The sequence below is a fragment of the Lutjanus erythropterus genome, chromosome 12 (assembly GCF_056507025.1).
Source record: "Lutjanus erythropterus isolate fLutEry1 chromosome 12, fLutEry1.hap2, whole genome shotgun sequence".
Lineage (NCBI taxonomy): Eukaryota > Metazoa > Chordata > Actinopteri > Lutjaniformes > Lutjanidae > Lutjanus > Lutjanus erythropterus.
Window position 1 is genome coordinate 17,715,375 of NC_139328.1, and position 14,958 is coordinate 17,730,332.

The window sequence follows — 14,958 nt, forward strand, 5'->3', positions numbered from 1 at the left end:
AGCAGGAAGTAAAAAAAGAAAAAGAAAAAAGTAATAAGCAGATAATGTAAAAAATAGTCTTATTTGAATCTGAAGCGATTTCATTATATATTTATTTTGTGTGGAGAAATTTGTCTTATTTTCTTTTGTGCATTTCTTTCTGTACCAACAGAAAGGACGTTAAAGTTATGAATGAATGGGAGACATCTCTTTCCTTTGGGAATACTCTGGCTTTGGTGGCCTGGTAAAAATAAATAAACAAAACTTCTCAATTAAACAGTTCCCATAGCATCTATAATGTTGCACTGATTTTGTTGTTTGTGCATCTTATGATTGCCATTGTTTGTTTTGGAAAAAATAATTAAACATGAAGGTGAGATATCCCACTCAGTAATAAATGAAGCATAGATCCACATTTTTGCTACAACAATTAGTCATACATAGCATGTCGATGCCAGATTGTGAGTCCAAGATTGTGTTTCCCAAGAAGCTGATATTAAACCTACATAGTTTATTTTTCAGGCCAGTTTGGTTCAGTTGGTTGGCACAGTCTGTATCTTAATCCCATTGGGCAAATAATTTACTGTGAACACACAACAATGCTACAATACACAGTGAAACAGTCTACATTACCATCATTGAGAGTCTGTGCAATTTACACTTATAAATGTCCTCACTTGTTGCTTTCTGCACTTGTTGTTGGAGGTCATCATGATCAGATGATAATATTCACAATGTTCATTGCTGATCAATGACTTTTATTCCACTGATTAATTACTATAGTATGAACAAATCAGTAGCTTAATTCTTCAAAATGAATTTGACTGTGTTGTATGTATATTCCAGGTGATAATAATAACTGTGAGCTGCCCAAGGGTGAGGCCGGGATCATCTGGGACAGTATCTGCTTTGCCTTCTTGCTGCTGCAGAGACGAGTCTTCATGAGCTACTACTTCCTCCACGTGGTGGCCGATATCAGAGCATCACAGATCCTTGCATCCAGGTACACAACTGTACACAACTCCGAGGTTGAGACCCAGGGGTGCTGATTCTTCCCAGTTGAAGATATTAAAAACTTCCTTTTTTTTGTCTCACTGCACTGAATTTGTCTAAACCAATCAGCTCTTGAGATGACAGTGAGATCTCAAAGAAAACTCAGTTGTCTCAAATGAGATCCTAAATTTGTCTCAGTGGTCAAAATAAAGTCACGTTGCTCCATACGGTGTGTTTCAGAGGGGCGGAGCTTTTCCAGGCCACTATAGTGAAGGCGGTGAGAGCCCGACTGGAGGAGGAGCGCAAATCTGTGGAGCAGCTGAAGAGACAGTGAGACTCAAATATTTGATTCACTCCATTTTGTTTAATGTTGTGTTGGGGTGTTTGTGTACAATATGCAATATTAAGACTTGAAATTATTCTTAAAATGTATCCATTTACATGCACATACCTTGTAGTTGACTTTGTCTGGATTGCAAAATGTATTTTATGTTTTAGATTCTTAAAAAATCAAAAGGACTCTTGCACAGTCTTCTGCACCTGTAATCAAAGAATTAACAACAAATCTTTGAATGCAAGCACAGAAGACAGTTCCCGAGAGTCTTTTTGCTTTTTATTGTTTCACCTGTTAACCTACAAGTGTGGAAATGTTTTTTGCTCTTTGATATTGTAGATTCTTCAAAGTAGCCACCCTTTGCTTTGATGATAGCTTTGCACACTGTTGGTTTAATCTGAAACATTTCTTGTAAAGATACAGAAAAAACTTGAATGACATGAGATGAAATTATTAATACCCTTTAAAAAAAAAAAAAACTTTTTCAATGCTGCCTAATTCTCATTGTGAATGGTTGTTGTTCTTCCATTTAAGGGATGTGGCACTCACACCGTGTCAGTCGGTGGTTTTTAACAAAAGTTAGTCAAACTGACGTAAATAAATGTATTTGCTGCGGACTCTTTTCAGCAGCAGGTTAACATACATTGTACCTAATTTAATTCAAAAAGCCGTTTAAAATCTGTTCCTGATTAAAAGCAACTCCTGGCTCCATCTTTACCGTTTCCAGGAAGCTTTCTCTCAGTATATCATGCTACATAAAGTCAATGTACTTCCACCACTTACAGTTACCTCAGTTACTCATAATATCCACTCACCCTGTGCTCTAATGAGCACTCCACTGTTACATAACGTACACTAATTTCCATATGAAGCCTGGAGATGTTTATGGTCAGTCTGTTGGGCAGTCAGTGATGTTCCTCTGTGTCGATACTTTGTGTCTCTTCACTGTCTCTCTGATCTAATCAGGATGGAGCGCATTAAGGTGAGGCAGCAAAAGTTTAAGAGGGGCAAAGAGAAGATGCTGAGCATAGCGCAGGAGTCCGGAGAAGGACAGACCCTCGTCCAGCCTGAGGAGGATGATGACGACGGTATGACGAAGGCTGCCAGGGGCCTCTCTCTGTACAGTCAATTTTAGAAAAGTTGGTGTTGAGGTTATATGATTGCTAATGGTGATCAAGAAAAATGACTGAATGTATTAATGCCTAATCAACCTAAATTATTAAAGGGTAACTTCACTATGTTTTAACTTAGACTCTAGTTTCCCATGTTTTTTGTGTCTAGGTGGGGACATCGCTTTTTGAAATTGGTCCAGTGTGGCTGTCGACTGTGAAATAGGCTGCAGTGTAATCCTTATAAGCAATTGCACACCATCAATATCTGTCCACTAAGTGTTTGGCCGCTGACAGGATCAGATTGCTGTTCTAAAGCCCTTTTTACACTGGACAAAAAACTCACTAACATGTGGCTTTTGCCTACAGTGGGGAATGGTACAATCAGCATTCAATCCTGGGTCAAATGACTCTGCAGTAGTCACAGGTATTTATCGGCTCCAGCTCTGATTGGCAGTGATGGAAACATGACACCTGGGTGGACACGCTGTTTTTTTTTTACAACCCTTTTTGGTGGAGGAAATGATGACTTGTCACCTTCATCTGTCTTGATAAAAATAAACCCTTAATTCACTATGTTGGATTAGAAAATATTTTCACATCTAACTCCGTGTATTAAAAGTTTATTTTGATGGCACAACCAGAAGTGGCGATTCTTGAAACAGTTGAATGTTACAAAGTTTTATGATGATAAAATTATAATTCTGTAAATGGAGTCTGGTTGGACAAATAAAAAAGCTGTTTCTGGTTGAAAAACAGTGTTCTTGCTTAAACAAAGTCTCTCCCTGTAGGGATCCTCTTCATAATGTTGTCAGACTTTTAGAGTAACAATCTGAATCTGTCAGTGACAAAAACAAGCTCTTTTAGTGGACTTACTTTGACGATTACATTGCAGCTCATTTCGTGAGCAGCTGACAGCTGCAGCAGTCTCGCTAAATACTGGACCGATTGCCCGAAAAAACGGTTGCCCGATTAGTCACTTAGTCCAGGTTGAAAAATACTGAAGTTACTCTTTAACATATGTTATGTAATGCTGCATTTTCATTAGCATTTGATCTAAAAGAGCAGCTTAATATAGTGAAAATATACCTTGAAGTTTACAGAAAAAATAATTTTCTTATGAACTGTTGCATTGCTGTATTTGTGAAATTTTAGGAGCACAGCGAACGAAAACCAAGACCAAAAAAAAGCAGTGGTGGAGGCCGTGGGTTGACCATGCTTCCAGTAGGTTGACCACCCAACCCCCCTTTTTTCTCTTCCTCCACTTTGATTGGCCCTTGTGTCCTTGACCAGAATGCTGAGGATTCCCATACTGCCCCTGGGCTCTGAAGGCACCAGCACACAATAGCCTCGCTCCATCCAGACTTTTAGTCCTTTTCTGTCTCTATTTAAGGGCTCTTGTAACCTGTAGCTCTCATGTGGCTGTGCACAGTGTGTGGAGAGGCATTTTAAGATGATCTGTAAGACCGTGTGAGTGTAGGGTTGCCTTAAATAGACACGATGAAGAAAGAGAAAAGGACTAATGGCTGGAGGTTTGTACCCGACATTGTTTAAAACCCTGGTTCCCAACCTGGGGATCCTGAGCCCCAATAAAGCCATCAGCGCTTCATGGGAGGGTCACAAGACCTTCTTGATGTTAAGGATTGTAAGGAAACATTTAAAACTATACAGGAAGGCCTATATCTCAGCATTTTATTCACTTCTGTGAAGAAAAAATGAAATGATTGTTTTTAAAGTTTGGATTTATTTAAGATATAAACTTTGGAAAACCTCACCGGATGGGAAAGGGCATGGTGAAAACCTGAACACAAGCAGCTCTCTGCTAAACAGGCTTATCCTGAATTAAAAGCAAGCAGTTAAAACAACCAAAGAGCTAATAGAACAGTGGCCAAGCATCGGAGAAAAAAACACTGAATCTGTTAACAAAAATAAGCCTAATAAGTATGTATGATTGTTAAAAGTTAATAAGATACCTAACACAGACAGAAGTGCCTAAAAATATCAGGAAGGCATATCTCTGTTTTAGAGCCTGGCTGATATGGCATTTTTTACAAAAATACCGATTTTGATTTAGGCGAGAAATTCACCAATATGATGGCCAGTTTGAGCTGGAATAAAATGGACCTTTTCTATCTGGATTGTGGACTGATTTTATACTGATAGCTACTCAGAAGGCTGATTTCTTAAACAGATCATTTTGTTATTATTTTTATTATTATTTAACATTTTAAACAATTTAACATATAGATTGTCAACCCATTGCAGAAAGGAACACAGATAAATACATGAAAATAGAAGAAATAGTTAAGTAAATATTAGTACGGTTCATTATCATTCAGTTCTTAGCATTTTCAGCTCCGCTTGTCCTCATAACTGTTCCCTATTGTGCTAAATATATTATTTATGTATTGAATAAAATGTGAAATATCTCTAGAATATGTCACTTAGTCAGGCGTGATCAGTTTACTCAATGATAGAAAAAGGGGTATGTTAAGGAAAAAGGTTGGGAACCACTGGTTTAAAACATGAATATCATCAACAGTCTCACCTAAAGAGCCCACAGTAGAGAATTGCTCATGTGAAACATTTTCATGCAAAGATATGAAGTCGACCCGCCTTTATTCTCAGTACTGGAATAAAGGACGGAGGGTTCGTTCATTCTTTGCCTGTAGACATGATCTCCAAACAGGTGTTAATTGGGAGAAAATAAAACAGGACAAGGACATGATTGGACCGACGATTGAGTATATAAAATTACAACCTTTGTGGCCTCCTTGTGGTAAAGAAAAAGCATCTTTCTGAGTCAGTGTGGCCTGTTTGGTTTGACCTCATGTCTCATATCGTACTCCACCCCCACATGACATTTTCAAATTATTTCTCCATTTTTATCTCTTTGTCATTTGATGTTTCATCTCCATATCCCAGCATCCTCCCTCACCTCCCGCCCACTGCGGTTCTGTTCAAGGACATAAGTCAGCCTTGTCTATCCCATTGCTTCTAACACTTAACTAATGCAGACAGGAGTCTCTTGGAATAGCTTAAAGGCGACGGTGCTTACTGGAATAAGAGTCTCTATAGACATCCTCCATTGTGCCTTGTGCTCATAGTTATATCAGTCATACTAACATTTTCAGTGTGTGTTGTGTGCTTTCTGCATTTTCTGTTTCATCCTCTCATGTCTGATGTTTTTAAAGTACAATTATATCATGACTTAGTGAAGAGCCAATTAAATGTTTGATATGTAGTGAATTACTTAGAATTAACAGGTAAGTAGTTTGCTCTTCCTTTCAGCGAGGGAACCTTCTCTGAACCTCTTTTAAATGTGAAAACGATGAATGACTTCAGCCTCTGTTTGACTGAGTGTAACAACACTTTACCCTCTGCACCCCTCAGTGGTTAGAAGTGGAGACTATTACTTGTTTGAAACTGACAGTGAGGAAGAAGAGGAGGAGGAGGAGAAAAAAGACGATGAACCACCGAAGAAGTCGGCGTTTCAGGTGATTTCAAGTAGTTGTTCATTTTTCCCTCAGTTTTAGTGTGAAACCAGGTTTTAATTCTGTCCCTGTCACAGTTATCTAATCATTTACAAGATGATATATTTTTATTTCTGATGTGGATTTTTCATTCATCAGAGGTAAAGAATAACAAAGTATGTTTACTCAAGTACAGGTTTGAAATACTGGCACTTTGCTTAAATATTTCCGTTTTGTATGACTTAATTTCTATGGGGCTACATTTTGTAGGGAAATGTACTTTTTACTCCAGCTGCTAGATAAATTTAGTTGAGTAAAAAGTACAGTCTTTCCCTCTGAAATGTGGTGTATTTTCCACCACTGGCTGTATCCAGTAGTTACTTGTGTCATGCAAGTTGAAATTTTAGGTGCATCCAAACATCCAATAAACTAATGTCTTAAACTAACAGAACGGGATGCACTGCCTGTGATGTGGAAAATATTGCAACATTTCTTGTGTGAATTACATTTCTTTTCTAGAGTACATATCGGTAATTGTAATTTTAACTTATTTTTATTGCTTCTAAGGATTAAAGATTTTGAATGCCAACATTGTAACTTCAGCTGTACAGCATCCTGGACTGCACAATCCTCTCTTGTTCACTGTCTTCTAACACAATTAACCTTTGTTTGTTTCTGATGATATGAAATAATTTTCCACTAATCCTCTCCCACTCTGTTGTCTCTCTGTAGCGAGCTATTGGGAAGTTTGTCTCTGCTGTACTGGCTTTGCCCAAGTCTATCATTAAGCTGCCTAAAACTATACTGCAGTATATAGTCAAGGCAGGAAAGGTACTCACCACCGCAACTAACACAACCTGCTTCCTGTATGAACATCTGCCATTTTCAGAAACAAAAAATACTGCCTTTCCAGCTCATGTTTGGCAAAAAAAGAGCAAATATTAAACACATTTTATTACAGGCAACACTAATTTGGCATAAATCATAAAAAACAAACTGGAATGGAAATGCTTCGATGTTTGGCATGTTGTTCTCTGGCTGATTGGTTTGAAATGGGTTGCATGAAGTGGAGCTTTATTCTGGCATAGTAATGGTTGTTGTGTTTCCTGTGTGTCCCGTCATGAGCAGTGAAGCAACAACAGTATTAGCAGCTCAGGCCTCGTCTCTGATGAAGGACATTGTTTATGTTTCATGTCACCCTGGTGGTTGTGCATGTTTCAGTGCATTAGCTGAGAAAATGTTAATTCTTAAGAACATGGCTGACTTTTTTTTTTTCAAGGCATTTCATAGATCTTAGGGTGTTGATCAGTTGAACAGTTGATCACCAGGAATGTTAAGTCTTCTTTGTTGATTTGCTTTTCTTCAAAAATGGTTGGCAGTAATATAAACTGTGCATGATTTGTAATTAATAGACTAAAACATGCAAATCCACCTTAAACTGGTGTCTGATTTTTCCTTTCACTTGTTGTTGCATGATTTAGCTCCTCTTCTTCTCATCCTTTCATTGTTTCTAAACTCTGTCTCTCTATTCTCCAGTTTCTGTATCATGCCTGGATCACAGACCCCAAAGCTGCCCTGAGAGCACGAGGCAAAGAGAAACGCAAATTTTGGAAAAAATACACCAAAGGAGTTAGACACAGAAAAAGCAAGAAAGATGGTAGGCAGGTTCAAAAGACCAAAAACTCACATGAAACAAACTTTCACGTTATTTGTTTGAAAGCTGTTTCAGCCATAGTGAGGTGTGTTTCCTGTACCTCAGCAGGTCATGTGGCCATAGAGGTCGGTGAGCTCTCAGATGGACAAGAAAAAGGAGACGAGCACAAGAAGTCTGGTGGTCCAGGTTGGTTTTTCCTTAAGAAAAATGTTTTATGAGTTCTTGAAAGAAACAATTAACTTGATTTTGTGCTATTATGTTCCACCTGCTGAGTCTGAACATAAGCTTGAGACACTGAATTTAAAATGTAATCATGAGTATTGATCAGTACTCTATTTGTTTTCTAACCCTTTATTCTATGGCTGTGAATAGGGAAGATGAGGGATGATAACTTCATGATTTGAACAATAAAGCTTATTATAAAACTGTAGAATGTGAAAACATGTGGAAGGATCATTCTAACTAAGTTATTGTCTGCAAAAAATCACTTTCTTTTTTTCCACTGATTCACCTTCATGTCTTTATTAAATTCTGGTGTTGGATAAGGACACTTCTCTACAGGAAGTGTTTTGGTGCCATTTCACAAACTTCCAAACCACACTGACCCATTGTACAACCTTGTATTAAAGCCACTGTTGGTTAAAAACAAACAAACAAACAAAGTTTGCATAATTGGATAAACATACAAAAGTCTGCTATTTCTTGCTGCCAACAGGAGCTACCAATTTGCAAGTTCTTTGTAAATTAATGTGTTGTATGTTCTCCTTTAGATAACATCATCAAACGAGTGTTTAACATCATCAAGTTCACCTGGGTGCTCTTCCAGACGACGGTGGACAGCTTCACCAAGTGGATGAACGACATGTGCAGGGAGTACATCGACATCTCCACTGTGCTACGTATAGAGCGCTGTATGTTGACCAGAGAGGTCAAAAAGGTACCAAGAACCTCCACATCGACTTTGACATGTAGAAGAAGAGTTACCTTGTTTCAAAAGCAGTCACTTTCTTTTTTTAAGCTAATTGAAGGATGTGAGTGTGATTAAGAGAAGCAGTTAATGATCAACTCCTCTCCTTCAACCAGGGTAATGTGCCATCCAGAGAGAGCATCCACGTCTACTACCAGAAAGCCATGAGGCTCAACATGTCCAGGCAGGCCAGTATGGATCAACTGAGCGAGGACGAGTCGGCATCGGGCTCCAGTAGAGTCCGAAGGAGGCGAGGAGGCTACCGGATGGAAAGCCAGGACTCTACTGCTTCCAGAGACAGCATATCAAGGTACACAGAGTGTGATGGTGACAGCAGCAATGCAGCATGGGAGACGAGATGTTGCAGCGAGTGTTTACCAGTGCTGAGACAGACAAAAATAGAGTCTAGTTTCTTGACATGTTTATAGCCTGTCCAGCCATGCACAATTCACTCAGCAATGTATATGATATATTCTACACATTAAAGGGTCGTTTCACCCAAATTACCAAAAAACATACTTATTTCCCTCTTGTGCTATTTAAACATGCTGATAGATTTGGTTTTATTTGTTCAGGTTTTGAGACGACATTTAAAATGACATTTGACATTTTCAACACCAATATTGGTGAGCAGTTTCACTTGAACTACTTTTCTGCAGAAGAAAGTGTGTTGTGTGGATAATCTGGGTAATTTGGGCCTGATGCAGGAAGAAATAAATGAACAATATCCTCTTATATGTTTTTTTACCTTTGGGTGAACTGACCCTTTAATATTTGTCAACTTTTTATAGTTGTGAGGTTGTTCAATAATATCTTGTAGTTATCATCACACTGAGTCATTTCATCCTCATTCTTTGCTGCATGTCATGTTTTTTGATGAGATAAACAACAAGATCATTTTTCATTTTACATTTGCTTAAAATACTTTCATTACACACTGTATGAGGAATCATCTGTCTGTGTAACCTAACATAGATCCCATCTCACCCTTGTTGTCACTGATCACTGCATCTGTCACTCTCACCATCTCTCAGTGCCTTCACCGAGGCAACCACACTCTTTTCTCGCCAATCCACCCTGGAAGACCTTGATGGCATGCCAGAGTGCATTCCCAAAACCAGCGAGCGAGCCAGGCCCAAACTGCGTAAGATGTATGGCCTGGACGTGTCCAATTCATCAATGGACAGTGGCAGCAGCTTCATGTCCAGGTGCCTGGCCTCTGCATCATCTATATACACACCTGTCTTACTCAAAAAATGTCTCCAGGTCCATTTTGATTTTCAGCTGAATCATTGCATGACTTTTCTGTAACCCCTTTGTTTCTCACATCCTGTCAAAAACACAGTTTTTCAGAAGCATGCATGCCTTTTCTTCATTTTGAAACACAAGGATTACAACCAATAACAGTGATGTGAAAAACAAGTTTATAGTGTATGGTCCGATCCTCCTCAACAGCTTCCTTTCTGTTGTTTAGGTTCAGAATAAACATCACTTTTCTTGTTTCACTTGTTGAGACACACTGCATCATACATCAGTTTATTTGATGTAACCATAACTTTACCTCCCTCATGATTGATTTTATAAACCTTTAATAAATGGTTTATACAGGGGTTACCAAACGTTTCCCACATTAAAAATAAAAAGGCTTTAGTAAATATGGGTTTGTATAAAAATACACCAATCCATCTCAGCACCCCTAGGACCCTGAAGAAAGCAAGAGATTTTATTCTGTATAAATTGTGAGACAGATTCTTTAATTTTAGTGGCGAAAAGACTGACACAGTCTCTGCTGTTTTTTCCTTCTGCAGTGAAGCGACCCAGTGTGTTACACTCTACTCCAGACAGGGCACCACAGACACCATAGAAGAAGTGGAGGATGAACAGGATCAAGGGGAAGACAAGCAGCAGGTCCTCTGGGAGTCTCAACAGATAGATGAGAGTCAGGGGGCTGAGGGTGGTCCTTGGAGTGACAGAGAACCCAGAGAGGAGGAGGAGGTGGAGGAGGAGGAGGAGGGGGAGGAGGGGGAGGAGGAGAAGGAGGAGAAGGAGGGGGAGGAGGAGGGGGAGGAGAAGGAGGAGGAGGAGGACGAGGAGGAGGACGAGGAGGAGGACGAGGAGGAGGACGAGGAGGAGGAGGAGGAGGAGGAGGAGGAGGAGGAGAGACTGGAGGGTGAGGAGGGTGAGGAAGGAGTAGAAGAACCGAAGGAACAGGAGAGCAAAGAAGAGACTCCCTGGGAGTCCTTTGGCCCAGATGAGGGCCCCTCCCTCAGGCTGGAGGAGGGAGAGTCTGCCCCTTCTGTCCAGGAGAAGGACTTCACCACTGAGAGTGAGGACGGGGGAGGACAGCAGGACTTCATGCAGACAGAGGGCCGAGTAGGCCTCCTCTACACCCCCGATACTGATGCTTCTAAAACGTCTGATGCCGACGTGCCTCCCAGCTACAGCAAGGCGGTCAGCTTTGACCGTCTGGAAGTTAGTGACGATGAGAGTGACATGGACAGGAAGAGACGTATGGTTATGACCTCTGACAGCCGCTCAGACAGCAGGTCAGACATCATGTTGCCCTCGATGACCACTGAGCTGACCGCCAGCGAGCTGCTGCTCAACAAGTAAGTCAAAATACAACTTATGTCTGGTTATCACAGGGATCCAAATCAACAGTTATTTTTTCTCAGATACTTTGCTGAAGATAATTAAAAAAAAATAGCAAAAGATAGTTCATCCTAATGCCATCCACAGGTCTGGACCTATATACTTCTTGAGTTCTTCCCGAAATGTTTCTGTATTACTGAGTATTGAAAACTGTCAAAGTTACCTTTGAATGTTTCCTTTTTTAATCAGATGTGACTGGATTTAAACTATAACTTTGCACCTTTCTGTGCAGAGTTTGCATGTTCTCCTCGTGTCTGCGTGGGTTTTCTCCGGATACTCTGGCGTCCTCCCACAGTCCATAGACATGCAGTGTAATAGGTTAATTGATAACTCTAAATTGCCCTTAGGTGTGAGTGTAAGTGTGAGTCATTGTTTGACTCTGTGTGTCCAGCCCTGTGATGAACTGGCGACCTGTCCGGGGTGAACCCCGCCTCTCACGCAATGTCAGCTGGGATAGACTCTAGTCCCCTGTGACCTGTCAGGATAAGCTGTTACAGACAATGAATGGATGGACTGATGAAATTAGTGTTGTCACAATACTGGAATTTCTAACTTCTGTACCCAGTGCCTTGGAAAATATGGATATTCAATACCATTTTTTATATAATTTTGAAGAATTCCCACATTTAATACCTTGGATGTTTTTAAAAAACATAGAGAAGTTAAGAGTCTTTTTTTCCGTAATAAACAAAAAATGATTTCCTTGTTGATCATTGTCCTCAGGGTAAGGAATTCAAACAAGTATGTTTCAGGTATTGGCACCAAAATTCTCGTATCTTACTCGAGAAATTTAACATGATCCTTTAAAATTTCAGGCAGTAACTAGATTGTACTTTTCTAAAATAAACTGCTGCATCTCATGACAACAAAAACAGTACCTGTAAAGTGAGTATTATGTTCATCCAGCAGAAATCTTGCCAGGATTTTGTGTCAGTAGTGTTAGCCTGACCCTCCTTAATATTATTGTAATCATCCGCAGATATCTCCCCAATTCCCTCTTCCACTTCTGTTTTACCTGGACAGGTTAATTTTTTGAGTTTTGTCTTTTATATTTGTCATACAAGGTGTTTGTTATATGTCTTTTATGTCTTATATGCATCAGTTGATCAAGTTAAGTTCACTATCCTCCTTTTGTTCAGTCAGCTGATCTCTCTTTGTCTGTGCAGGATGTTTTATGATGAGGAGCTGGAGCAGTCGGATAAATTTTACCAAGGCCAGCCCCTGATCCTCCAGCTCTGCTACGCCCTCTACAACATGCTGGTGGCCCACTCAGAGATGGTGTGCTACCTGGTCATCATCATCAACCACATGGTGTCTGCCTCCTGTGCTACCCTGGTCCTTCCCATCACCATCTTCCTCTGGGCCATGCTGTCAGTGCCCCGGCCCAGCAAGCGCTACTGGATGACTGCCATTATCTATACTGAGGTACAGTCGGATATGAAGGCGCCACTTCCTGAACATCAGCTTTTCAAAACATTTACAAAAAAGTCAAATCAAAGTAAATTTTGTGTCATTTTTTACTTTCTAAGTATTGGTAAATTCTTTCTTCTTTCTATTTTTCATTGGGTGATCTGTTACATACCTGGGCTAAATTGTTAAGTTTATTAAGTTTATTTATCATATTTTTGAAGACTATTTTACAATAACAAATATCAGCTTAGAGTTAGTATCAGGAGTATAAAGATTAATTTGTTGCATTTATGTGTCAATCAGAATGGACATTTCAATGCACAAAAGAAACAGACAAGACAAATTGCACTGCAGTCTAATTAATGATTAGTTCATTCTCGTCTTAATCTTAATCAATTTACTCATTTTTGTACAACAGTCTTGCTTATGTTTAATTGAAAAACCTCGACATAGTCCTTACAGTTTCACTGAGATTCATTTTGTTTTCCCTCCAGGTCACCATCGTCATCAAGTACTTCTTCCAATTTGGCTTCTTCCCCTTCAACCAGAACAAAATAGATAAGAATAAACCATATCACCCTCCCAACATCATCGGAGTGGAGAAGAAGGATGGTTACGTCCACTACGACCTGGTCCAGTTATTGGCTCTCTTCTTTCACAGATCCATTCTGAAGGTACCTGCACATTCACAACATTTGGACAACCTGAATATGTGTGTCATATGTAAGGATAAATATGGTGATACCTTTACTTAATGTTTCATTTTACTTTAATTTAACCAGATAAGTTAATTGAGAATTATTTATTATTATTTACAATAACAACCTGGCCAAGAGGCAGCAACAGGAGACAAACTGATAAAGTCAATGAAACATAGATACATCTAGAACAAGAAAAAATATCACACAGAAAAAGAGGACATGTTGTACTAAAAGGACTTTAACTGTGGAAGATGTCCACTTGATTTGTCTAAGCCTGATATTTAGATTTTGTCCTGCATCACTTACATTAGACATGCAATAGAAAAGGATCATTTAATCATGCTGGAGGTGCCTGCTCCTCTTCTCTTGTGTAAAGACTGAGCCTGTTGGAACAAATTGTGCTGAGGGCTGGCACTTTGTACAATATAGACAATTAAATCCAGAAAATTATGACATGCAGTTTTTATGTGTAGGTAGTTTGTGGAGTTGCTTTTTATATAAACTACTGTTTTTTTTACCACAGCGCTTGTTTTGACAACTTTATATGCACAAACTATGTTTTCAAGAAGAAAAAAAAACACTATAATGTGTTTATGCTGCAGTTACCCTGAGGCAGGGTGTTTGAGGGTCTCCAAATTGTCTTCTTTTGAAAAGTCCTAGACATCCCCTCAGAAAAACACTCATTTTCTGTGGTATTCTTGTCAAATTTGTACTGAAGACTTTGCAAAGCTAAATGCTGTGGTTTGATTGAGTTTTCCAGATAATAAGTCCCAGTTATAGGTCATCTGCAGGCATTTGTTTGCAGAAAAATATTCAGACCAAAGTTAAAATCTTCTACTTCAGTGTGTTCAGATTTCTATCACTCAATGCAAGTCGTACTAACAGTGACTCTGACTGCTCTGCTGACTCTGAAAAAAAACTTAAGAGTATCACCTTTCAAAAGAGACCAAAACTATGCATGTACTTCAAATGGTTCCAGAACAGCTTTCGGTTTATTTTGGGAAAGGCTGGGAGGGGCGTTTTAGACTTTACATGAATTTACCGTGCATGGAAGAGATTGGCCAGAATGAAGAGGAATATTTCAGCAAGCAAAACCTGTTTTCGGTGTTCATAGCAGCACCTGACTGTTGTCTTAAGACAGACTTATAAATTGCGAATCTATGCTTTAAAGCTAATGCCAGTATTTTTAAATAAAGTTGATAATTTTTTATATTAGGGCTGTGTAATGGCAAGAATCTGAGCAATATGATACATATCACAGGATTAATTCGGAATGATTTTACAGACAACAGAAATGTCATGGTTTTGTTTGTTTTTTTGTTAGTTATTTCCCATTTTATTTTGTAGTCATTGCCTTCACTCGTTTCTTTGACTTTACTTCCTGTCTTTGTTCTTTTCCACCTCTTTTTTATTGTCATTTCTTTTACCTGTTGCTGATATGTTGCTTGTCTATTTAGTTCATGTGTTCATCTGTTTCTGTTTCAGTTTGTTTTTTTCCTCAGTGTTGAGAATCCCAGCCCTTTCTATATTTTCCTTGTCATTTTTTACTTTTACCTTGTTTTGATTTTGGGATTTTGCCATCTTTTGTTTACTGTCTTATGGACTGCTACCCCTGTCAGCCTGTTGCTCATTCATCTTTTAGTTATTAATTCACTTTGAACTCTTTCTGTTCAGGCACGGTTTGCA

General features: G+C 39.1%; 1 protein-coding gene across 2 annotated transcripts in view; it reads left to right on the forward strand.

The window, feature by feature from the left end:
- Positions 1 to 14,958, forward strand: part of piezo2b (piezo-type mechanosensitive ion channel component 2b) — a 120,606-nt gene that overhangs the window by 87,716 nt on the left and 17,932 nt on the right. Inside the window, exons 28-42 of one of the 2 annotated variants that reach the window (XM_084731678.1) lie at positions 826 to 982; positions 1,213 to 1,302; positions 2,273 to 2,394; positions 3,571 to 3,639; positions 5,809 to 5,912; positions 6,621 to 6,719; positions 7,425 to 7,545; positions 7,648 to 7,728; positions 8,313 to 8,479; positions 8,626 to 8,819; positions 9,544 to 9,717; positions 10,318 to 10,504; positions 10,649 to 11,118; positions 12,328 to 12,586; positions 13,066 to 13,245. In XM_084731678.1, coding sequence (XP_084587804.1) covers positions 826 to 982; positions 1,213 to 1,302; positions 2,273 to 2,394; positions 3,571 to 3,639; positions 5,809 to 5,912; positions 6,621 to 6,719; positions 7,425 to 7,545; positions 7,648 to 7,728; positions 8,313 to 8,479; positions 8,626 to 8,819; positions 9,544 to 9,717; positions 10,318 to 10,504; positions 10,649 to 11,118; positions 12,328 to 12,586; positions 13,066 to 13,245 — 2,474 coding nt within the window. Of the gene's footprint in view, positions 1 to 825; positions 983 to 1,212; positions 1,303 to 2,272; positions 2,395 to 3,570; positions 3,640 to 5,808; positions 5,913 to 6,620; positions 6,720 to 7,424; positions 7,546 to 7,647; positions 7,729 to 8,312; positions 8,480 to 8,625; positions 8,820 to 9,543; positions 9,718 to 10,317; positions 10,505 to 10,636; positions 11,119 to 12,327; positions 12,587 to 13,065; positions 13,246 to 14,958 lie in introns of both variants that reach the window. The other variant, XM_084731679.1, reaches the window with a different exon arrangement.